General features: G+C 53.5%; 2 protein-coding genes across 2 annotated transcripts in view; both read right to left on the reverse strand.

The window, feature by feature from the left end:
- Nucleotides 1-13,202, reverse strand: part of CHAT (choline O-acetyltransferase) — a 44,553-nt gene extending 31,351 nt beyond the window's left edge. Inside the window, exons 1-7 of the mRNA XM_039233767.1 lie at nucleotides 12,946-13,202; nucleotides 10,731-10,833; nucleotides 7,704-7,892; nucleotides 6,790-6,908; nucleotides 5,370-5,423; nucleotides 3,727-3,907; nucleotides 1,531-1,708 (exon numbers count right to left, since the gene is read on the reverse strand). Coding sequence (XP_039089698.1) covers nucleotides 1,531-1,708; nucleotides 3,727-3,907; nucleotides 5,370-5,423; nucleotides 6,790-6,908; nucleotides 7,704-7,892; nucleotides 10,731-10,796 — 787 coding nt within the window. The 5' untranslated portion in view covers nucleotides 10,797-10,833; nucleotides 12,946-13,202. The remainder of the gene's footprint in view (nucleotides 1-1,530; nucleotides 1,709-3,726; nucleotides 3,908-5,369; nucleotides 5,424-6,789; nucleotides 6,909-7,703; nucleotides 7,893-10,730; nucleotides 10,834-12,945) is intronic.
- A 1,887-nt stretch (nucleotides 13,203-15,089) lies between these two features.
- Nucleotides 15,090-16,634, reverse strand: SLC18A3 (solute carrier family 18 member A3). The gene has a single exon (XM_039233653.1). It carries the CDS (start codon nucleotides 16,632-16,634, stop codon nucleotides 15,090-15,092), a length of 1,545 nt encoding a protein of 514 aa, XP_039089584.1.
- Nucleotides 16,635-23,729: the final 7,095 nt, after the last annotated feature.

Raw genomic sequence — 23,729 nt, forward strand, 5'->3', positions numbered from 1 at the left:
ATCGTTAGTAACCCTTAATTCTTTTATTTAACAAATATCATTGGGGCCCCACTGTGTTTGGCACAGCAGATTAAAAAATTAATCCAAACAGATAAGGCCTCTGTTCCCCTAGAACTCATAGACTAGGGGAGAGAGGCAGGTAATCAGCATGCATCAAACAGATGAGAAGCTGGCTTCGGAGAGTTATAAATGCATGCAAGGTAAGAAAATAGAACAAGGTGACAGAGTGTGCTGAGTTGGGCATGGACTAGGAGGGTCTTAGCCAGTGACACCTGAGCTGAGCTCTGGATGGTTCAAGGAGCCAGTTAACCCTGGTGAAAGAACTTTCTAGGGAGAAGGATCAGAAAATGCAAGGGCCTGTTGCCAGAGACCCAGGCCCTACCACCTTTTCATTATCTCAATACGTCTAGCATGGCCATCTTTGCTGGCTGGTTGGTCTCCTTGTGGAATCAGACAGGGCAGGCATGTCCCTGCTGGGCAGTCGGCCTTGCCCACAGCCAGCCTGCTATCTCTCCCTCCTGCTCTTCTCACTCATGTCTGAGAGCTTTGCTCAAATTGCACCTCTTCTAATGAAATCTTTCAAAAGCCTCCCAAGTGGAAGAGCTCCCTCCCCTCACTAAAGTCCTAGAGCACTTATTTGGTACCTGCTGTCTCTCTTGCTTTACATAGGTAGATGCTGCTTTACTGTGTAACTGAATCTACTCCCCCATGCTTCTCCTTGTCCTGTCCAGTGGGCTGCTCAGGGGCAGTGGATTCATTCTCTCTGCCTCTTAGACTTTCCAGGTCTACCCCAGATCCTCAAGTGATAGACACTCAGGGAGTCTGAATGGACATCTGGCCAGATGAGAGCTTGAGTGGCAGATGGAGGTCCACAGAAGCTTCACTTCTTATTCCCCAATTGCTAATGTAGGCAAAAAAGGAAAGCACTCCATCCAATTCTTGGGAATAAGACTGACTTTAGGTTTGAAAATTACTTTCCAGAGGATGATTTGAAATTATTACGACCATTACCAGCTTTCTTATGGGAATGCTTGGAAACTTTCACAAAAGCAGCAAGTTAGCCAGAAGGATACATCAGCTTGAAGATGAAAAGTTCTAGGACTAAGAAATCACATGAAGGAGGCAGCCAACCATGCTTTCAGAGCTGCGCTCCATCCCAAATCTCCATGTGGCAGCTCTCCCAGTGACTCAGACCCCTAAAATGGGAATGATCCCTGCCCACCAGTAAGACACAACTGCTTAATTGTAGCCAGCCTTCCTCCAGCTCAAAATCTTCCCTCCCCCAATATTCCTGGACATTCTAGGATTCCAGTGCTTGTCAGCCTCACCCAGGAAGCTAGAATATTGTCAGATGGAAAACGAGGGTACAAAACGTGCCTGTAAACTTCCAGGTGCCTCAGCTGACTTGCTGTAGGGTCCTGAGTTGGATGGCAAATGGGGATGAGGCATGGTGCCCAACCCTGGAGGAAGGAAAGCCAATGGGCATGAGGATGAGATGAGCGTGGAGACGCGCTGGGCACTGCTGCTAACCTTTCACGAGGACCGTCCTGGCCTCAGCCCACTCGCTCCTCCCTTCTGACGTCAGCAGGCCGATTGGAGGCAAGCGTTCATCCTCGTTGGAAGCCATTTTGACTATCTTTCTCAACTGAGTGAACAGATCCCCCTCACTGAGACGGCGGAAATTAATGACAACATCCAAGACAAAGAACTGTGGGGGAAACAGGTCAAACACGTCACTCAAGGCAGCCGGCCCAAGGAGAAGGGCCTTCACTGAGCCTTCACATGTGAATACAGATAGGGGATACTCAGGCCCAAGGTATGTGATGGTTCTGAAGAGTCACATGTTGGGACCTACCCACATGCTGTTGATTATGCTGGACTCTAAGCTTCCCCCAAATCAAAGAAGACCAGATTAAACTTAGCTAAAATAAAACCTGATCCTACTTCATGTAAAACCACTATGTTTGTGGGGAATTAAGGATAAATTGGTACAATTGTGGTGGAGGACAGTGTCTGTCAAAACTAAAAATGTGAATACCTTATGATTCTGCAATTACTCTTATAAAAGCATACTTTAGCCTTAGGCTTGGAGAAACATACACTCTTGTGCCCAGATGATATGTGGAGTGGACATATAAGCCTTATTTGCAATAGCAAAATGCTAGAGACTGTCTAAGTGTTCTTCAGAAGGGAAATGGCTAAGTTAAATGAGTTTATTCATCTAGTATATGTCTGCTCATGAATAGGCTCATCAATAGGAATGAACTGGCTCTAGATACAGCTCACAGAGATAGATCTCAAACACACTGGTGAGCAGAGAAAAAAAGCAAGTCAGCAAATAATAAGCAGAGGAAGACTAAAATGGAAAAACAACACACAAAATGCTCTATCCCTATGTGCATGTACACATGTTTACATGCATGTCCTTTGTATGTGAGGCCTGTGAACTATCATTCAGTAGCTTTGAAGCTAGAGCCTTGGACTTTGTGAAAGGTCTTATCTAGACCCAAGTCAAGATCCCTTTTCTGTTGGTTGACATGAGTACCTGGTCCCACGCCCTGAGCAGCATACATGTGGCCTGGTTCTGAACAGGAGTCCTGAGAGCGTTTCTGAAATGGATGGATAATGTAGCATGTGGGGGCTGGGAAATGCTGAGTTTGACTTTTGAATGAATATGGAGAAATTTTCTTGTTTGTGGCTAAACTGTCAGGTGAGCTTCCAGTTGGAACAACTAATCTAGGGTGGCAGACTCTCATTGAGCTCCTATCTTAGACTGAAAATGTCAGATGAACCCAAGAAAAAAACATTGTAGCACAAATAGCAGAGGAATCCTTGGGGTAAGTGTCAATCTTGAGCTTTAGCAAAACCAACCACACAAACAAAAAACAAAAACAAAAAAAAACCCACCAAAACTCAAAAACCAAAGCAAACCAAACCAAAACTAAGAAAACAAACAAACCCAAAACACAACCAAATCCCAAACAAAACCACTTTTTGTCAGATGAAATAATGAGATGGAGGCTCAATATATAGAATATATCACCTAGTGGGCACTGGTGAGGGGTCAGGAGCCCTCATGCTCAGGCTATCCCTTGGGGCCCCATGGACCCTTATTGGCTCCTGGAACCCAGACTGAAGACCTGAGCTGCAGGAGATGGAGCATGGGGCACTGGATATGACTGGGAGTCCTTCTAAGCCTGGGACAGGCCACTCAACTTGTCTAAGTCTCATTTCTTCTTCTGTCAGATAGAGACTTCAAAACCCCTCTGCGAGGTTACTATAGAACCAGGTGGGGTACATACATGTAAGTGCCGAGCCTATGGTCTGGACTGGACATGGAGGTCCCGACGGTCAGTCTGACAAGCTGTCCATATGTCTGCATGTGGTCTCCAAGAAGGCCACAGCCTGGATGATTCATGCGGAGTTTCTGAGGCCATGCAGGGTCTCAGTCCACCCAGGCAGTTCTTTTGAGTTGACCTGGTTGGTCAAGGCCAACATTAGAGCCCACATAAGTCATTCTCAATTAATGACTCTCCCTGTTCTTAAAATCCAACTCTTGGAGAGAAATGAGACTGAGTAGGAGTCAAGAGACCCCACTTTGGGGTCATGCTGTCCCAACTTGCTGTGTGCCTGTGAGAGAGGGCTGAGGACCCTTGGTGAAAGAGGAATGGTAAGTACTCATGCACCATCCCCAAGCCTGAGATGTAGCAGAGAGGAGCCACTGACCTGGTTGCAGCAGGCAACAATGACATGCTCTGGCTCAGGCATGACACTGCTCTTCTGGGCCACCAGTGTGTCCTGGGTGTGGCCAGGGAGCCGGTAGGAGGAGAAAAGCCCATAGTATTGCTTCATACAGAGCGGCTGCCCTGACAACTGGCCCTTGGCACAGTCAGTGGGGATGGAGTGGCTGGAGAGGGAGAGCAGGGAGGGAGGCAGGGAATCAGAATTGCTTCTACTTGACTTGACTAGGCAAAGCAGGGCACAAAAACCAGAACTGCTTTAGGATGGCAGTAAAAGAGCTGGATTCCCTACTTTCTAAAGTAGTGGCATGCCCCATTTCCATTGCCCATGGACACCCTCAGGGTTTTTCTTAAGCCTCCGATAGTTTCCCTCACCACTGCCTCAAGCACTCCTGTGCAGAGCTTGCATTTTACCCCTCATGCCTTCGCTTCTGCTGATCTTTGCCTGATCACCTCTGCATTCACCCCACCTCTGCACTCAACAAATGAGTTTAGGAAAACTTCCACTCCTCCAAGAGCCTACTCTTCCACCACCTCTTCCAGAAGCCTTCTCTGAATTCAAGGTAGAAAGTTCTCTTTCTCCTGTGGTCTCAGCAAATCTTGTATCCTTCTTTCCTTCCTCCCTGACCTTTTCCTCCTCCTCTTCCTCCTCCTTCCTCCATCCTTCTCTCCTCTCCTTCTTCTTTCTTTGTCTTCCCTTCTCTCCTTCCTTCTTTCTCTTCCCTCTTTCCTTCCTTCCTCTACTTCCTCCCCCACTCCTCTCCCTTTTCTCTGCTTCTGTCTCTTTCCTTTGTCCTTCCATCCTCCATCCTTCTCTCCCTCTCCTCTTCCTCTTCCTTCTTCTCTCTCTCTCTGTCTCTCTCCCTCCCTCCATCTCACTTCCTCCTCCCTCCCTTTCAGGCAACAAATGTTATTGAGCACTCCTCCATGACAGGCACCTTTCTGGGATCTGGGGTTATAGTGGCAAACAAAACAAGAGTCTCCTATTCTAATGGGGCACAGGTCCTGGGATGTGGAACATGGACAATAAGCAGCCGGCTGATAGATGGGAGAGTTTTGGGTAATGTGGGTGACAAAGGCCAGACATGTGAGCTGAGGCCCGAGGGGAATAGGCAGCCCTGAGATTAGCTGGGGCAGAGTGAGGGTAGGGTGTCTCATGGCCCTGCTGCTCAATGTGCAGGTGCCACAATGAACTGTACGAACTGTAGGAACTCAGTGGGAGCTCTCAGAAACTTTTACAGCAATTTGACAGAGGAATTTTATGTCTATTGAATCTATGGTAAAAATAAAACATGTGGTTGTGTATTTTGTACCTTTGTACCATTTTCATGCAAATTCATTTTGGTAAAGTGTGTGGGTGGGGGGCATTTTAAAGAGACCAAGGAAGGACAGTGCTTACCCTAGGAAGAGGAACCACTAATGGTTGGGTCTGCTGGGGTAAAGGTTATCCTGATGCTGGAGGAGCTGGGGCAGGGGGCATCCACCTGCTCTATGCAAGAACACAGAGCTGGAAAAAGACAAGGTCTCTGTCCTCTGGTTGCTCCTTGGCTAGCGTAGCAGGGAGACAGATGACTCAACAGGCTGTGCCAAAACAGGGCTCTGCCCTTCCCAGGCTGGGCCCCATCCTACCTGTCTAGCAGGGTCTTGTAGCTGAGCACACCAGAGATGAGGTTGGCTGCGAACCTGCAGAGAGAGATGAAGCCTTAGATTCTCCTCTCAGGGGTTCAGGCTCCTTCCCTCTCTCCAACCTTCTTCTCCCTCCCCTCCACCTCCCTCCTCCCAAACTCAAGGACCACCCTCCAGAATCCAGGCCTCAGTGGTGCACTAATCCGATGGGATCCCTGCTGCCTCCCCCCGCCCCCGCCGCCCCCCGCATCATGCTGTCAGTCCTGGGAGGAGGAGAGGAAAGCCCAAGGTGAAGGAGAAGAGAAGGAGAAGGAGGAGGGCAAGAAAGCCAGGAGAGGCCACCGAGCAGGCAGGAGAAGGCTGGATGGTCAGGGGTGGGGTTCTCCCTAGGAAAGGCCCATGCTGGGGCTGGAAGGGACCAGGAACCTGGGTTTGGGGAAATCCAGTCTCCTGGAAAAAGTCAATTTCATTCGGTGCAAAAGAAAATGAAAGTGAGTGCAGGGGGGAAAAAGTCACCAGAGAACTGTGCCACAGGGCCATGTCATCTTAACTTCCCATGGATGATGACCCCAGCTTAAGGAGGAAAAATGTCCCCTTGCAAACAGTTGGAGAACTGTTTTCAGAAGCTGTTCATCCATCCATCTGCATACTTCCTGCCGCCCCAGGCTGCAGGCTGCTTGACCAGCAGTCGGCTGGGCTGGTCTCAGTGAGGAAGGAGGGGATGGGGGTCCTCCTAGCATAGCTGAGCCCTGCCCAGAGGCCAAGATAGGCCCTGCCTCCTTTGTTTGGTTTTTGCTCTCTGTGCTGTGCCACATTGGGTTTGGCTCTAAGAGACTCCTGTAGAGAGACCTTTCCTCCCTGCCATATCCCTGCATAAATGCCTCCCCCCGCCCCCCCCCATCAACATCAGTGGGCCCAGAGGCTATTCCCGTGGCTCAGTGAGCCCTGAAATTGCAGCAGATGGCAAAGACTCTGGCGGCAGCAGCTGGCAGGAAGGAACCATTTCCACTCCCTTGGAGTCTCTGTTTTGAGAGCCTGGAGCAGCATGTCCCAGTGACAAGCCCAAGCCTCAAGTACTAGTATGGTCAGAGGTACATACTAGTACTCTGTACTAGTACTAGTACTAGGCCCTCCTTCCAGGGCCTCAGCTAAGTCAAGAATGCCATGGGAACACCTGGAGGCCCATGACCTCCATTTACTGCCACTGCACCTCGAATAAATATGTTCCAAGGAAGACCCTGTGTTTGTCACTCATGTTGCAGCCTCATCTAACCAACTTCCCAAACCCATGGCCTGGACGGCCTCTGTCTCAGAGGCATTTGGCCTCAGAAAGCTCAGCCAAGGTACAGACTTTGACCTTTCCTTCCTGCTAGGACCCCAGGCAGACTCTCAAGCTGTGAATTCAGGAGCACGGTGGCCTCACCTTAGCTGGTCATTTGTGTCTTGGAAGTACTGGCGGGCAAAGATCACAGCTGGGCTGGAGTTTACAGGCAGGGCCAGGCGGTTGTTGAGATACATGTCATTCAGCCAGTACTCGGACACCTGTTGGAGAGAATGGAAGGGGCGCCATTACCCCCCAACATTACACACACCCCTCTGAACAAAGGAACCTTGCCTTTCAAGAGCACCCAGTCCTATCGTGGCAGCCCCAAGGGACAATTGAGACACTTTGTTGGATCATGCACTTTATTCATTCATTCCACAAATGCACACAGAGCCGTAGTTACATGCTAGGGCCTGTGTGCTCTCCAGTCCATCGTGACTATCCATCTTTGTCCCATGCCGTCCTTCCCTTCCATCTCAGTTTCCCATGGTGGGTGTTTGGTACTTCATTCCTGTTCCCTGCCCATCCGTATGTGTGTCTTGTTCCTGTTTTTCACCCTTCTTTGCTTCCCTGAACTTCCCTCTATCTTCTGCTGCCCCAGCCCTGACTGCCATCCCTGTCCCCCATCTGTCTCCATCTCTGTACCCTGTCTTTCCCTATTGTCCCATTTCTATCCCCATCCCTGTCCCCCATCTGCCCTCTATCCTTGTCCCTGTCTGTTTCTCATCCCCAGCTCTCATTGTCTTCCACCTGTATGCCCTGCCTCTCTCCAGCACCCCAGCTCTATCCCCATCTGTCCCTCATTGGTCCCCATCTCTGTCTCCTGTCCCACCTCCTGTCTGCCCCTTGCTGTCCCCGTTTCTCCTCTCATCTTTATCCCTTCATCTGTCCATCTTTGTTTCTTATCTGCCCCTCATCCAAATCCCTGTCTCTATGTCTGCTCCCTGCCCCCCACCCTGTGGGCCCCTTGTCTGCCCCCACCCCCTCATCTGCCCGCTCTCAGCAACTCTTACCCAATTGGCTGTCTTCTCCTGTCGTTCCAGGAGCTTCTGTTGCAGGGTCTCACCAAGGCCACCAGGGGCCCCAAACCGCTGCACAATGGCCTGGCTCCTCTTGAACTGTTCTTCAGGTACGAGGTGCTGCATGCACCGCAGATAAGTTGACAGGGTCTGCTGCAGTGGGGGCACTGGAAGTTTGGGCAACTCCTGGAAGACAGAGTTCACAGGCACTTGCTATGCCTGTTCTTATATGGGGGCCACACCTGTCTATGAGATGATCCCCAGTGTGTGTCTCCATTTGTCCCTATCCTTGTTCTACATACCGAGTCTTGCCTATTTCCAGGGCTCAGCTCTGCAGAATTATGAACTAAGGGGGCTTCTATTTGTTTTTTTTTCTGGTACCCCAGCCCTGCCCCTAGGAGGGGATAAACTGTAGAGGAAAAGACCTTGATGGAGGCACCAGATAGACCTGGGTTAATGCACTGACCCTGCTGCTGACCAGCTTTTTAGCAAACCACCTCACCCTTGTGCCTCAGTTTCCACTCCTGTAAAGTGGGGATAACAACCTCCATGTCTCATAGGATCAAAGAGATTCTATGTGAAAAGTGCTTTTAAGCCACAGTGGGTCTAATATGAAATCGATCTGTTATTGATACTGGCTGCTGATGACTCTTAATTTAGGGAATTGTTCCCAGCTGGGGCTTCAGAAGCCAGTTGATCTCTGGGCTCAAAGGATGTAACACTAATGGCGAGATCTGGACAGGTGAAAGATGGCGGGAGGCATAGTTCAGAATCCTGCAAGTTGTTGCCTAAGAAAGTGACTCATGCCCTGGCTCCTTATTAAGCCCTTTCCAGTTATGAAAGCCAGGGAGCACCATTCTGCTCCATTTGGCTATGGGGAGGGGAGGGAGGACAGAAAGTTCTGTGGATGTTCTTCCTGTCTTAACCTTTCTGAGCCTCATCAGCTTCCTAATCCATAGAACATAAATAACAATCCCTACCTGAGAGGAGCACAAACAGAACTAAAGGAGCTGGCCCCAGATAAGCACGTCATAAAATGTTATGATGTTGCTGTCTCCCTGTAAAAGGGATTCCTAAAAGGAAACCCATAATCTCTGGGGACCTCCAAAGTGAGGAGAGAGTCTGAATAGAACTCTTCACCAATGTCCCCCTTTCTGGGTGCCATGCTTCCTAATTTAGCAGCTGTGTTCACCCAGGGATCTCATGCTTATGTTCAACTATGTTATGGCTGAGCCTGGGCAGGGATTTTCCTTCGATTTTCAGATGAGAAACTGAAGCCCAAAGAGTAGAGAGACTAGTCCATGGTCACCCAGAAATGTGATGGCAGAGTTGGGACCTGAAATCAGTCTTCATCCAACACCCACTCTGCTCCTTCCTCCTAGATTGTTCTCTCCCTTCCTCCTTGGTCCTTTCCCCCTCCTTCTTCCTTGCTGAGCTAGTCACAGTTGGCAACCAGGACTTTTCAGATTACTGATTAAAGTTTACAATGTTGGCAGTAGGGAGCCACCTTCTTTCAGGGGTTTTTCCCATTGGGGTGGGGGCGGCAGTGAACTTCCACCCCTGGCAGGCTGTGGAGTAAAGGGGCCCATTCAAAGCTTGCCTCTGCTCTGCTCCTGTCACTGCATGGGCTGGTGCCCTCCCCAAGCAGCCCTTAGCAGACAGGGACCAACCACAGGAGCCTTTGCTGATGATGAATTCTTGCCTGCCTGATCCTGTCTTTAGAGCTCACTACCCGAGGGGGAGGGCGGAGGTTGTCAGTGCCAACTATGGGCTGTCTTGCCCCGAGGAATGCTCGAGGACCAGGGTGGGCTGGGTGGCATTCCAGATTGCTCAGCCCACTTTGTGAGAGCCAGGTCCAGACCCCCCATCTAGCTGCTCTAGTTCCCCCTTCCTTCTCTTGGGGTCTGGAAGCCTGTGTGGTGGGTGAGTGGGCACGTACCTGCAGAAAACCCAGCCCAGGTGGCCTTTCCAAGAATGCCAGCAGGCCTGGCTGGGGCTCCAGCTAGAAACAGGCCACCCTTCCTCAGGGCTCTGAAAATGAGCTGGGACTCAGTTGTGGGGAATCAATGATGGATAAAATGGAATAAGGCAGGAAATCTCTGCTCACTGTCTTAGCCCCATGGGTCTCTGACCAACACCTGGGGCTAGATAGTGGCAAGGATGTGTACTGATGAGGGTCTTTGGACACTAGGGTCCCAGGTCAGTACACATTTCCTGGGAAGTTCATGTGAGCCAGGCCCTGGACTGGACTTAGGGGCAGTGGAAAGAAAAGGCCTACTCTCAAAGAAGCCACATTTCAATGGGAGGGACATGCCACGGACAAGACTCAATAACAGAGATGTTTGTCGGCTGCAATAGTCAGGACAACACAGTGAGCAACTTCATGTTTGGCTTCATAGTAGAAGCCAAAAAGTTCTGATTAGGATTTCAAATGAAGCCCTGGGTAACAAAGTGGCAAGAAGACAAATGTAGTAGAGGCGGCAGCACTTCAACAACCCAGAGAGCAGATAAGCTGCTCCATCACTTAGGAAAGTGAGGAGGGAGGATGCCCGCCTAAGGAAGGGTGGCATTGACTTAAGCCAGTGGGGGAAAATAGTGCCTAAGGCTCTAGGGCTGAACTAGCAACAGCAACTGGGACTGGGATGTGACTTGGCTTAGAGTAGAGAATTCAGCCTCACCCTAAGGCAACTCCACTGGGCTCAAAGCCATTGGAAGTGGAACTTGGGGAGGGGGAAAAGCCCTGGGAGAAGAGAGAGTAACTGGCCCAGGTCAAGAGCTCTTCCTGGCCTTGGGGATTAGGAAGTGTGGCTGTCAGAATTCTTTCAACATCCCCTCAAACCTCTCCCAGCCCTTCCAGGCTTTCTCAGGCTCCTCAGCGGGCTCAGGGCAGGACTGCAGCCTTGACTTCAAGCCCAGGAGAGTGCAGGGCTGGAGGCTAATCCCACATAGGACCATTCTGGAAGCAAGGGTATGTGAGTTGGGAGAACAGGGATGAGAGAGAGAGCTCCAAGAGTCACTCACAGACTCCTCCTCACTGCTGGGAGATTTTGCTGCCATCTTATCGGGAGCTTTTTCCAGTATGGGCATCTTGGCGACTCCTGGCTGGGGAAGCAGAGGTGCAGACCTGGGGAACAAGAAGCAGGGAGGCATCAGCACAATAGCCACATAGAACTGCATGGACCCTTCACCTCCCACAGCCTGACACTCCACCCTCACCCTGTGAAGAGGCTAGAACTGGACATGGGCCCCAAATACACAGAGCCTCCTTGTAGACCTGGTCCCAATCACCCAATCTCCTGACCAGCGCCCTGACCACAGTGTCCTTTCTGAGTCCACAAATGGGATAGAGTGGGGTCTAGAGTGAGCCTTTAGCTGGCCCCTGCTCCATAAGACTGTCACCCAGGCTCAACCTACCACCCCAGAGCAGAGTGGGAGGGAGCAGAGCTGGGCTTCCTCACTCCAAATCCATACGGGGTTATTGGCTGAGCACTTGCTTTGTTTCTGCCTGGCACCCAACAGATACCGGTTTTGCTGATTAAAATCTCTCTTTCCCATTAGACTGTGAACTTCTCCTGTTGTGTTCAGTGCTTCATCTCTGGGACCGAGCTGCGTGAGTGGCATGGAGTAGGATCAGTGCTGGGTAGCTGAATAAAAGGAATGCATGCATGCGTCAATGCATGCGTCAATGAATACAGGTCCTCGAAGGCTGTGGGCTCCGCCAGCGCTCTGGGCTGACAGGGAGCCTGGCCTCTGGCCAAGGCAGGGGTAGAGGTGGATGGACTGTGACTTAGGCAATCTTTGGTTCACAGACACCTAGAGCAGGCGACATGGGGATGCTGAGGGAGATGGGACAGGGCAGCTGTGCAGTCCAGGGCCCTAGGGACCACCTGACTCAACCAGGAGAGAAAAGCATTAATTTTTTATTGACAGTAGAAGTGACCCCAGCCAAGAGGGGGCAAAGGCCTATTTTAAGGCTACCTTCTACGTTCAGAGAATGCCCTTAAGCATAAGCCTCAGAGCCATGCACCCATGGTTTCTATTCGCCCATTGCCTATTCTCTTCCAAAAGCAGAAAGCTGATGCTTAGCCCATTTTATCCCCCACCCCACCCCCACCCCCAGGCAAGGACGACTCAGGTGGGAGCTAGGGTCCAGGCACAGTTGACCCGAGGGCAGCGCATCCAGAAAGATGGATGAATCAGGCTCCAGAATGGAGGAGCCTGGGGCTTCCTGGCAGCACTAGACAGAGAATATAGAACCCATGTGAACACTCTGCCAGGATGCTACAGACTAGGCGGTCCCTAGTTCTTCCCTGGAGGGCAGTAGCTGCACCCACTTGCTGCAAGATAGAAGCAGTAGCATCCAAGCTAGGGTCCATCCCATCCCTGCAGAGTTTGGAAAGGTCGGTGAGGGCAAGGTCAAGTTGGTAAAGGCCCTAGTGTGGCTGGAGACAGCCATGTCTTGGGAAGGTGTGAAACTGGAGCAGGGACAGCTTCCTGGGGACCAAATGGGAGGGCCTGATCCTTGGGGGGCAGCCGGCTACTATTCCTCCTTGGCCCCTGGGCCCGTGACAAGGAGGTGTATGTGTATGTGTGTGTGTATCTTTCTGTCTGTCTGTGTTCAGTGCCCTCCACTCTCTGCTGCCACCAGCAAAGCTTCCGAAGGCTGCCAGGAGGGGTCTCTGCTCTGCCCAGGAGGCCCAATCCCCGCTCTGCCCAGGCAACACCAGGCAACACTGTGCCCTCTGGAGACTCCCTGGGACCCAGCTCATACTTGCCACCTGCGGCTGCTCCCCACCTCCCGCCCCCGCGAGAGTTCGGTGACCACCCGCGATTCAGAGGGGTCTGGCTGGGTGAGACCCGCCAACGCCCTAACTGGGCACAGAAAGTGCAGACCTTGGCATTTAGCAGATGGGGATCTAGGAGAAGAGAGAAATGAGGATACGCACGTGGAGCCTCGGAGCCCAACGGTCAAGTCTCTCCAGGTCCTTTTCTCCTAACTTCTCCTGTTCTCTCCCCGTCCCCCTCCCCCCACTCCTGGTGGGGAAGAGCCTGAGCTGCGGAATCCCAGGCTCCTGGCAGTTCCCCGACGGCCGCTTCAGTTCAGGGCTCGGAAAATCCCGAGCATCTTGGGGTCTCTCCGAGCCGGCGCGGTCCCTGGACGGAGCTTTCCTCCACCGCCCTCCGATCCCTGCGCTCTGCTCCCCGCGCCGCAGCCCTCCAGCCCAGCCCATCTCACCTGCCCTCCGCGGATCTGCCGCCTCTGCCGCCGCTCCGCCGCACCAAGCAAGACTGGGGGCGCGAGTAGGAGCCGGAAGGGATCCAGCAGTACGGGAGGTGGGGGCCTCTGTCCTTAGAGCCTCCGACGTCGCCGGGTCCCTGCGGCCTCCCGACTGGCTGCCGGCGAACCGGCCGCTCCTGTCTTCTCCCTCCTCTCGTGCCTCCTCCCTCCCCTCTCTCCTTTTTCCTCCCTCCCTCAGCCCCACCCCGTCTCCCCGTTCTTCCTCATTGCCCCCGCCCCCGCGGCTCCCTACCACGATCCCATTTCCCGGCCCCCAGCCCCGGCTCGGACCACTTCCCGGATGAGTCTGTGTAAGGGGAGCGGAATCCAGGCCCGAGGAGGGCGTGCAGAACACTGCTCCCCCCCCCGCCCCTGCCCTTTGCCCCCTGCCCAGCCATCCCCAGTCCCCGAGCCCTCCCCACTCCATTACCCTAGCTCCGGTTGCATCCGCACCACCCTGGGGAAGGTTGGGTCTGAGGAAATCTGCCCTCCCCGCCGTCTAGGCCAGGCTCAAACCATACCACAATTCTTTCAAAATCATCATCATCATCATCATCACCATCACCATCACCATCACCATCATCATCCTGTTTGTTGATCACTGCAGGTCCTCCTTCCTTTTCCATTCCCACCCCGTTCTTGCTTGCACTATGGAATGGGGGAGTGGAGATACAGACCTGCGGATGCTTATAGACTCAGCCAGAGGCAGACCCTCCTGCCAGACAAAGCACTCCTCCCCCACCCCAGATACACATCCTCACATACCAAAACATACAGACAGACCCACGCAGACAGACTCTGCCCAGACAAACGCACACGCAGCCCAACACACAGACGAGAACAGACGACAGACGTGCACACACCAGCAGTGAAGACTCTCACAGCATTGTTTAATACACAGGCGTACCCCAACTCCGCTGCCTCTCCTTGCCACAACTGGAAGGCTCTTCGGCCTTCATCAGGCCAGAGGCTCCAGGACTGGGAGTGGCCTGCAAACGGGGAGGGGGGCCTGCGGCTCCGATGACCTGTGCTCAAGGTGGGGAGAATTCTGACAGCCTTGGCCAGCTGCTTCCACAAAGGCCAGGGAAAGCGTGGGGGTAAGGGTGGGGAGGTGACTCCAGCTCCCACACTGGCACCCCCTTCAGTCACGACTCTGACCGGCACAGCCGGGACACAGCTGACACATCAAGCTCCCCCACTCCTGGAAGGATAGAGCCTAACTCTCTAACGAGCACACACGACACAAGCGCCTTTCCAGAGAGCGGACCTCCGCCCGGAACAGCTCGGCCCCTACTCCTCACCGGAGCCTGGACAGGGCAGGATGCCGGGCTCCAAGGGAAGACCACCCCAGGCGTTTCAGCACTCGGTGGCTGACACTGGGAGTGTCCTCAAGGGGCGGGGCCTAGCGTACCCGGAGGGAGCGGATCCTCAGGCTCCGCCGGGCGGCGCCCTGGGGCGCTGCGTTGGGCTGGGAGGGAGGGGCTGTCGCGAGCGTAGCTAGTCGTGTACAACAAGGTGTCCGAAGGTGGGTGCCTTGTTGGATTTGCTTCTTTCGTATCTCCTTTACCAGGTAGCAAAAGAGCCACAGGCTTCCCAAGTGCTTGCCAGGCTCAAACATGGATCCGGGCTAGATCAGCTCACCCTCCCCTCTGCCCTGGCCCTGTGCCCGGCCGCCCACCCTCATCAGTAAAGAGACTCGGTCTCGAACAGATATAGTTTATTGATTCGGGCCGGAAGCACCGCGGTGCAGGGGGCCAAGTTGGCATTGAGAGGGACGGAAGGAAAGACAGACAGACGCACGGGTTCTACACAGGGGAGCCCCGAGGTGGCGGCTCGCGCACCTCTTTATCTCTGCCAGGAGTGTATCGCTTTGTATGCTTCCGTGCTCCACGCCCCACTGGACGAGAGGGAGGGAAACACAGAAAGGGTCAAAGTGAGGGGATCCCGGCAGGCAAGTCAAGATGGGCGAGTGTAAGATACTCGTTGGAGGGGTGGGCCCTGAGCCGAAGCTGGCCAGTACTCTCACAGAGTAGCCACCTTGACACGGGGGGGGGGGGGGGGGGGGGGGGGTGAGGGGATGGCCTGGGGCAGTAGCTGGGTTGCTAGCTGTGGGTGTAGTAATTGTTGTAGACGTCCTCGCACTCGTCAAAGGGGCCCGAAGGGCTTCGAGGGGCGCCGTCTGGGTCCGCTACAGGGCGCTCACGCAGGCGCACAGCATCATACAGACCCTGCGGTGGCTCATCCAGCAGCACGTCGCGCTCCGAGCGGGAGCGCCTCAGGAGGCCCACGTTGCGCAGCAGCAGCAGGACCGGCGCATAGAGCAGGTTGGCCAGGCCCATGCCAAGGCTGAGTTGCGCAAAACCAAGCGAGTGCACTATGTGCCCCGCCACTATGGGCCCGAGAGCATAGGCCACGGAATAGGAGATGTCGGCGATGGCATAGACGCTGCCGTAGACCGAGACGTGGCGCACGTCCACGAGAAAAGCGAGCGTGGGCAGCAGTGCCGTGTCAACCAGAGCAATGCCGAAGCAGAGGCCGCAGAGCGAGATCACTAGCGGTGCGAAGGAGCGGCAGGCAGGCACCACGCACGAGCTGGCGCCGATCACTGCCAGCCCTAGTGCCCCGTACAGCCACTGCAGGTGCGGGTAGCGCGCCGCCAGGCGCACGGTGAGGTAGACACCTAGCACATGCGGCACGAAAGCTGGTAGCCAGGCCATGCCCGTCTGCCATTCAGACGCCGCCATCGTGTGCTCCATCCACGTGGCGATGGTGGGCTCGAGAAAGGCAAGGGGGATGTTGCAGGTGGTGAGCGCCCCGGCCACCACAGCGATGTAAGGGTCCAGCATGAGGCGGTGGATGGGTGTGCCCACCGGCAGGTTGGCCCGCGCCCGCGTCACGGCGGAGAAGGGCTTGGCCACCACCAGCAGCAACAGCGCGTCGAGCAGCGAAACAGCCGCGAGCACCAGAAAGGGCGCAGGCTTGCCCGCGAACTCGTAGAGGGAGCCCCCGAAGGGTGGCGCCACCAGACTCCCGAAGCTGATGAAGGCCAGCGCCACGCCCAGTGCGCGACTGCGCTCCGGCTCTTCAGGATACTTGTCGGCGATCATGGCAATGCCGGACGTATCCGCAAAGGCCGAACCCAGGCCCTGCAGGCTGCGTGCAGCGAAGAGCGTAGCATAGTCCTCCGCGAACGCGAACAGCACGGTGGAGGCAAACAAAACGCCCAGGCCAATAAGCAGCGGCACGTCGTAGCTCATGCGGTCAATGAAGGGCCCACTCAGGGGATTGACCAGCAGCTGCAGGATGGCCTTGGAGGCAAACAGCACCCCGATCTTCACGTCCTCACTCTCCGTCGGGGACGCTGAGGTGTTGCTCATGTTGTCACTGTCACTGGTTGGAGTGGGCACCTGCAGGGTGTGCACTTTGGGGCTCGTGGTGGGCCTGCCGGCCTTATGCATGTGGGCAATGTAGTCGGGCACGATGGGCACGATGACCATGTACAGCATGTTGTCCAGGAACAGCGCCACGCACACGATGACCAGCACCAGGCGCCGCTGCCGCCGGGGATCCTGCAGCACTGCGCCCATCGCCTCCGACAGCTTGCTGGCTGCCGCCCGGGCCTGGCCCGCCGGCGCCGAGGGCTCCATTGCCTCTCCTCCGCCGCTCTTCCGAGGACGCCTCCGCCGGGGCCGGGCGCGGGCGCCCTGCAGTGCAGAGACGAGGGCACGGAACTTCGCGGGCGCGGTCCGCGCGGCGCGGCGCCCTCTGTGTCTCAGGTGGCTGCAGGGCTCATGGCCCGTTGTCCCGGGAAAGGCAAAGACCGTGTCCGGCGAGACGCCTCCGGCTGTTCGCAGCCAGGCCCGGACCCGCCGCTGCTGGGCTCAGGGGCTGTCAGGGAAGGTGGGCGCGCTTTGCGGCCGGAGCCAGAGACTGGGCGCGCTGCGCCTTGGACTCGCCAGGCGCGGTCCCCGAAGCGTTGAAAGGCCGCCCGCGCGGGCCGAAGGGCATGCTGCTGCCGCCCGCCCGCTGGCTCGCTCGCCCCGCCGCTGCTCTCCCCTCCCCTAGCGTCGGCTCTTGCCTCCTCCTCCTCCGCCTCCTCTTTTTTTCCTTTCCACTCGGGGCTGTGACGCGGCGAGTCTCGGCCCCCGAGTGGTGCCCGGGCCACTTGCGTCGCTCATGCTAATGCGACGTCGGCGGGGCGGGGGCCGGGGGCGGGGCGCGGCCGGGCAGGGGTCCCCTTCCCAGATGCACCAGGACTGGAAACCCTAGAAAAGGGGTCTTGGTGTGAAGAGTACCGGTCAAGCCCGGGAGGATGGATGCGCGGAGCGAGGAGCGGACTGTCTGTTCCCCCGCCCCCTCTCAGTTCTAGGACCCAAGGGGTTTGCACTCGTTCTTTTACCCCCTCCCCAGAGGGTCGCGCAGTGGCCCTCCCCCCACCCCCAGCCCTGCTGGAGAGGAGGGCGCCGGGGACTCCAGATCTCCGCCTCAGCCTGGATCTCCGCGCACAGCCGGCAAAGAGCCCCCGAGGTGAGCCACGGCCGCGTCCATCTGTTCTCGCAGCTGGAATGTGGGGCTGCGATTGGTGGGGGGCCGGGTATAGATCCCCCCAACCCTTTCTCTGGCCCCACCCCTTGGCCCCTTCCACCTCCGGGAAGGGAGGGGAAGACGCAGAGACTGCTGGGCCAGGTTCCGACAGACCGGCCCTTCGGGAGAATGTCACCGCAGAGAATTCCTGACTATGAGCTTCTGGGGATGGAAGGGAGAAGTCACCTGCTCCCACCCGGGGCCCCGAATACCAGCCTTGCCCCTCCCACCCTCCGGCACAGCTTCGCCGCCCTCTCCCAGCCAGTACTCCCCTTTTCAGCTGTAACTGTCCCGTTTTCCTAGCTCCGCCTCTTCTCCTTTCCCTCCTCCTGACCCCTCCCCATTCTAACTCCTCCCGGCCCCTCTTAGCACCAGAACGAGTCCTTCCTCAGTTTCAGTGAGGTCCCGCCCCCTTCCGTACCTTCTCTCCCGCCCCCCATCTCCAGAACTGCCTCCAAGTCCCAGGTCGGCTCTGGGAGTAACACGGCCGGGGGGGCCTCTCTTGGCAGCTGTAAGAAAGCCCGTGGGAGTGGGTGCGGCGCCCACTCCCGCGGCAGGACCCAGCAGCTTTGCTCTCATCAGAGGATCAAGGGAGGCTCACCTGCCGAGAAGCCTGCACTGCCCAGACACCCCATTCTCTGCAGGCTGGCTGAGCCGCCCTGGCTGGGCGCTGGGCCTAATGTGTTCCCTCAAAGAGTGTTGACCCTAGATGGCACACGGAGTCCGTGTTCCAGTTTGCGGCTGTCAGGGGAAAGGCTCTGAGGCAGCTGAGATTGGGAGACTTGGGTTGTTGAGATTACAGTGTGTCCCTTCCACAGTCAGAGAGGAATTTTCCCATTCTTCTGGTCTCAAAAGCAAACTAGCATTAGATACAGCTTCTTTCTCTACTGTGCTCCCGACCCCAAGGGAGGCACTGGTGGTGCAGTGCAAAGAACTTGGACTTTAGAGATAGATGACTGAGATGGCTCCCACCTCTGCCACTTACTAGTTAGGGCATCAGGGAATTACTTCACCTCTCTGTCCCTCTGTTTCTTGTAAAATGGGGTAATCATTGTGCCTACCGCTCATAGCACAGTAACAGTGATGTAAGTGCTTGCTATTGTCATTATTATCTGTAAAATGTGTTCTTTTATCTTCCTTTCACAGTAGCGGGTCTTGTAAAGAGCAGGTAAAAAGTACAGAGACACCTTGGCTTCTGGCCTAGTCCTTGTGGTTAGGTGGGCATTGTGATTCCAGGCTCTGTCCTAGCTGATGGGAGGCCCAAGAGCATTGGGAAGTTTGCTTCTGTCCCTGAGATGGCTGTGGGGCAAGGTGATGGAGACAAGGGTGTCAGGATGACAGCTTTGGTACCTGTTACTCAATCTCTCCACCCACGCAGGCACCCCAGAGAGGAGGAGAAACTCTTCGACTTAAGGAGTTCCCAGCATCTGCTCTGCGGTGGCCAAACTGCCCTCTGTCTGAGGCAGGAAAAGAGCCCCCATATGGAGACAGACCTGGCTCTGATTGACCTTGGGCAAGTCACAGCCTCTCTCTGGACTCCAGTCTTTGTCTCTGTTAAGTAAGGGGTGAGAGGAAAGCCCTCTCACTGCATTCTCTGGCGAATGGGTACTGGAGAAGGGCTTTTTGGGGTGACAGAATTACTTTAAATTTTATTTGAAGGCCTTGAGTCAGCACACACTCTCCAGCTTATCACAGTGTCCCTTCAACTGATTTTGCACATTTATGTCACCTACCTGATTCTCCAGCCATTTGGGTTTGGAACCTTGGGATGAGGAAAACAACTTCTGAGAAAAACAACTTTTGTTTTTCTAAGTTACTAGGCATTTTACAGTTTGGTAGCCCTACTCATACCCAGAATCTGGACATTTAGACACTTAAAAATTTTTTTAATGTGTATTTATATTTGAGGGGGGGGTAGAGGGGCAGAGAGAGACAGAGACAGAATCGGAAGCAGGCTTCAGGCTCTGAGCTGTAGGCACAGAACCTGATCCTGGGCTCGAACTCATGAGCCATGAGATCATGACCTGAGCCAAGGTTGGATACTTAACTAACTGAGCCACCCTGGCCACCTCCAGAAGCTGGACATTTAGATAAGGACTTGAGTTTAGGATTTGTGACTTAAGTTCCCACTTGGCTTTTCCTGGTGCACCTTTAAAAACAACTACTTAAAATTAAGCCCACAAAATGTTAGTGACCTCTGCCCCAACCACTTTATAAGTAATAAGTACTTGCCATCCTACTCTTTATCTCCTGCTCACTGATGACCTGGGACAGGGGTCTGCTCTTCCCCCATTGCTCTTTGCAGCCTCTCCCATTTCTGAGATCTGTAAGTAGTAAATCTGTGACTCTACTTCCTTTGTATATGTGTGTTGAAATTGCACCTTCAATTGAGGGGATCCCATGGGTTTCACTTTCCCAGAGTGAGAGCTCTGATGCTGGGGTGGGGGTGGAGGGCTACCTGCTGCCCTTGTGTGGGTGGCCTATACTTCGTTGTTCAGCATATCATACTCTGCATATTCTTAGTTCAGTATACCAACTCCAGCTTCTCAAAGCAGACCTCTGGCCTCTTCTGACTCTCTCATTGTGAGGCTTTTAGAGGGTCAAAGGGTTGATGGGGGAAGGGGGAGGAGAGAGAAGGGGCCGGAGAGGGGGGAGGGGGAGAAGGGCGATGGGTGTTGAGGAGGGCACTTGTTGGGATGAGCACTGGGTAGTTGTATGTAACTGATGAATCACAAGAATCTATCACCCAAACCAAGAGCACACTGTATACACCGTATGTTAGCCAACTTGACAATAAATTATATTAAAAAAATAAATTAAAATAAAAATAATAAAGGATCAGTCTTCCAGCCTGCATAGCAATTGTTATTTACCCATGTTATTTATGTTATATATATTGTTTGCCCTGTCTGATTAAACAGGAAGTGTGTGGGGTGTGGGGGGAGTTAAAGTAGATGTTTTTCTGTCTAGTTGTTGAAGAATTTAGAACTTAGTGGGATCTTACAGAAAAGAAACTTTCCCAGGGGCTTCAAGGTGTAGACACCTTTCCCAGCCCGCTAGCCCTCATAATTCATGACTGTTCTTGAGCACAGAGCCGAGTTATCTCTGAGATCATGCCTAACTCTCCAGTCCTCAGTTCACCAATGGCAGGGAACAGACTCATTTATTGAGAACTCTGTGCCAAGGGTATTATGTGTGCTGTGTTATTTAATCTCATTCAGTCCTGGTGCAGTGTAGGTGTTCTTTCCCCTGTCTTACTGATGAGGAAGCTGGGCAGAGAGAAACCAAGTTGCTTGCCAACAGTAGAGCCTGGATTTAAACCACCTGTCTTGTGATCCTCATGATGCCTTCCTGTTCGTTGTGCTTCATTGTGCCTCTGCTACTTTATTTGCAAGGCAGCCACACCCTGACAGTGTAGGGGAGATGGACAGATGAAGATCCATGGGAGGAGGAAGATCCTTGGCTGGTTCCTAAGGAAGCTCTTGGGACACTAAACTCCCTTACCCTCCGTTCCATCTCAGAAGGCAATCCCCTACCCCTTTGGTCGGCAGCCCCAATAACTAGGGGGCAGGCATCTCAGGGAGTTGAGGACCCTCTGCCTCAGCAAAAGGTTAGGGACTGAACCTTGGCAGAACTTGGGAGCAATTCCCTTCCCTGGCTGGCAGGGAGCTGTCCAGGGTCCTGGTCCCGGCTCCACCACTGGCCAACCAGCCTTAACACAGAGGCCCTGCTCCTCCTGTCTTCCTGTGTCTGTGGCTTGCTCTTCAATAGAACTCTTGGTAAATTCCTTTCCAGACTTCTCTATCTGACCATAACTTACAGGCAAATGAGAACTCATCCAATCTTGTTGGAGAAAATGGCAACATTTTCTTCTCTCCTTTCTCAATCAGATATAGGAACTGTTGCTACAGAGTACCTATCTGCTACTCAGTGTAAGTCAAATGAGTAAAGGAAAAATTTTATTTTTTAGACACATAGAAGTACTTATGTGTCTAAAAATTCTAGGCATTGTTCTAAGCATTTTACAAACATTAACTCATTTAATACTCTTACCAAACTTCATAGTACCCTTTTACAGGCAAGGACTCTCAGGGACGGTAATTTATCTGCAGTCTGAGAGTTCATAGATGGTCAAGACAGGAGTCAAATGCAGGCTATCTAGCTCCAGTATCTAGCTCTCAACTGCCATGCTGTCCTGCTCCAGGGTGACTGAAGATTATGAGTCAACTTACGTAAAGTATCTAGCTCAATGCCTGATACCTAGTAGGAGCTTAAGTATCATTGTTTTGTGTAAATAGAGACAGCTTAGTGATTTCCCATTTCCTGTTGACAACTTGTTTTCTCCTTTACCCATTGTATACAGTTATGGTCTCTGTCTGCTAGAACACAGCCCTTTCCTCAAACTTGGACTGGTGTCCCAGTGTTGCTTGCTGTGGACCTGGGGAGCCGTGGAGTATGGGAGCTTGAGAAAGGTGTGGAAGAATAGCTTTCCTGCACCTGTGCCTGGGTGAGGTATGGTGTATGTATGCCAGGGTGGATCTTGAGGGAGTTGTATATGTGGGTGATGCTTTGGAGGAAGGCGTCAGACCATCCTGGAATCTTGCATAGAAGGTCAGGGGCCAAGTTAATTCCAGGGCCAGGCCATTTAGTGCTTCACTGAGACATCTGGTCTCAGAGACTCAAAATGACCATGTTTCTGTAGAGAAAACAGGTTGATAGTGGTGGTGGCAGCATGTGGGCGGGGCACCTGCTTCTGATTTATTATTTCTTTGTCTCCCTGGAAGCACTTAAGTGTAGGCTTAGTTCCAATGAAGCTCAGAAGCTTCTTCAGATTCCAGTACTGGGGAGGGGGTGCTGTTTACCCTGATCTCACTACCCAGCCTGTATGCTTCCTCAGGAAGGCCTCAGGGCCTCAGAATCACTTAATTAATTTAGGTTTCCTCAGTCACATATTCTCAGATTCAAAGGAACAGAGCAGTCCCTGTCAGCCTTTCCTGGAAGCCTGTGAGTCTGGTGGCTAGAAGCCAGAAGGACTACGTGCTCGTCTGCCTGCCCTTGGCTAGTGCGTCCTCAGGACTCAGACCCGTCTTGTGCACTGCATATCTGGGCTCCAATGGGGGAACAAGAGGTCTGAAGTTCCTGTACTGTGAGCAGGACTTGGAACACCTCTTTACAGCTCTCAGAGAAAAAGCTGCCCTTACCTGCTTTCCTCCTGACTCCTGACACTTCTTATGAAGTGGAAGCAGGGCCTCAAAATCACTCTGTTTCTGCTCCCTCCTGTTTTCTCATCCCCATCCAAGGAGTCTCTCAGGTTCATTTCCCTCCTCCATTGAGACCATCCCTGCCCAGACCCCTAATCTTCCCCTACACTGGGGAAGTCAGTCACTTCCTAGTTTGTCCTTTGCCTCCTGACCTGGCCAATTCACCCGTGCATGGATGCCAAACTTCCTTTCTGTAAAGTTTCAGGCAAGTTCCCATGTGATTAAAGACCTTGCAGGACCCCCTGCTGCTTGGGACTGGACTCCAGCTTCTTCTTCAGTGTTGTGGCTTTCCACAATGAGCCCCCAACCTTTATTGTCTTCCTTGTCTTCCTTAACAGACACCTGAAGCTCCTGCCTCTACACCTTTGAATCTGCAGTTCTCTTAGCCCATGCCCAGCCTTGGTTTCCTTCCTTCCTTTCTCCCTTCCTCCCTCCCTCCCTCCCTCCCTCCCTCCCTTCCTTCCTTCCTTCCTTCCTTCCTTCCTTCCTTCCTTCCTTCCTTCCTTCCTTCCTTCCTTCCTTCCAAAGAGAGAAAAGGAGAGGGGCATAAAGAGAGAATCTTAAGCAGGCTCCATGCTCAGTGCAGAGCCCCTGGTGGGGCTTGATCGCATGATGGTGAGACCATGACCTGAACAGAAATCAAGAGTCTGACACTTAATCAACTGACCCACCCAGGTACCCCTAGCTTTTCCTTTCCTTGGTTGCAATAAATGCTTCCCTGATTCCTAATATATTGTAAACACTCTCTCCTTCCCCCCACCATGACTCCTACTGCATTTTTCTATTCCTCTTCAAGAATTTACCCCACAAAGAGTTGGACCTATTCCCCCTGCCTTCTGCCAGCCTGAGAGCTTCTTGAAGGCATTATCTACCTAGTGTGTCTAAAAACAAGATTTG

Source organism: Hyaena hyaena, unplaced genomic scaffold, assembly GCF_003009895.1.
Source record: "Hyaena hyaena isolate Hyena2069 unplaced genomic scaffold, ASM300989v1 scaffold_78, whole genome shotgun sequence".
In the NCBI taxonomy this organism is placed as follows: domain Eukaryota; kingdom Metazoa; phylum Chordata; class Mammalia; order Carnivora; family Hyaenidae; genus Hyaena; species Hyaena hyaena.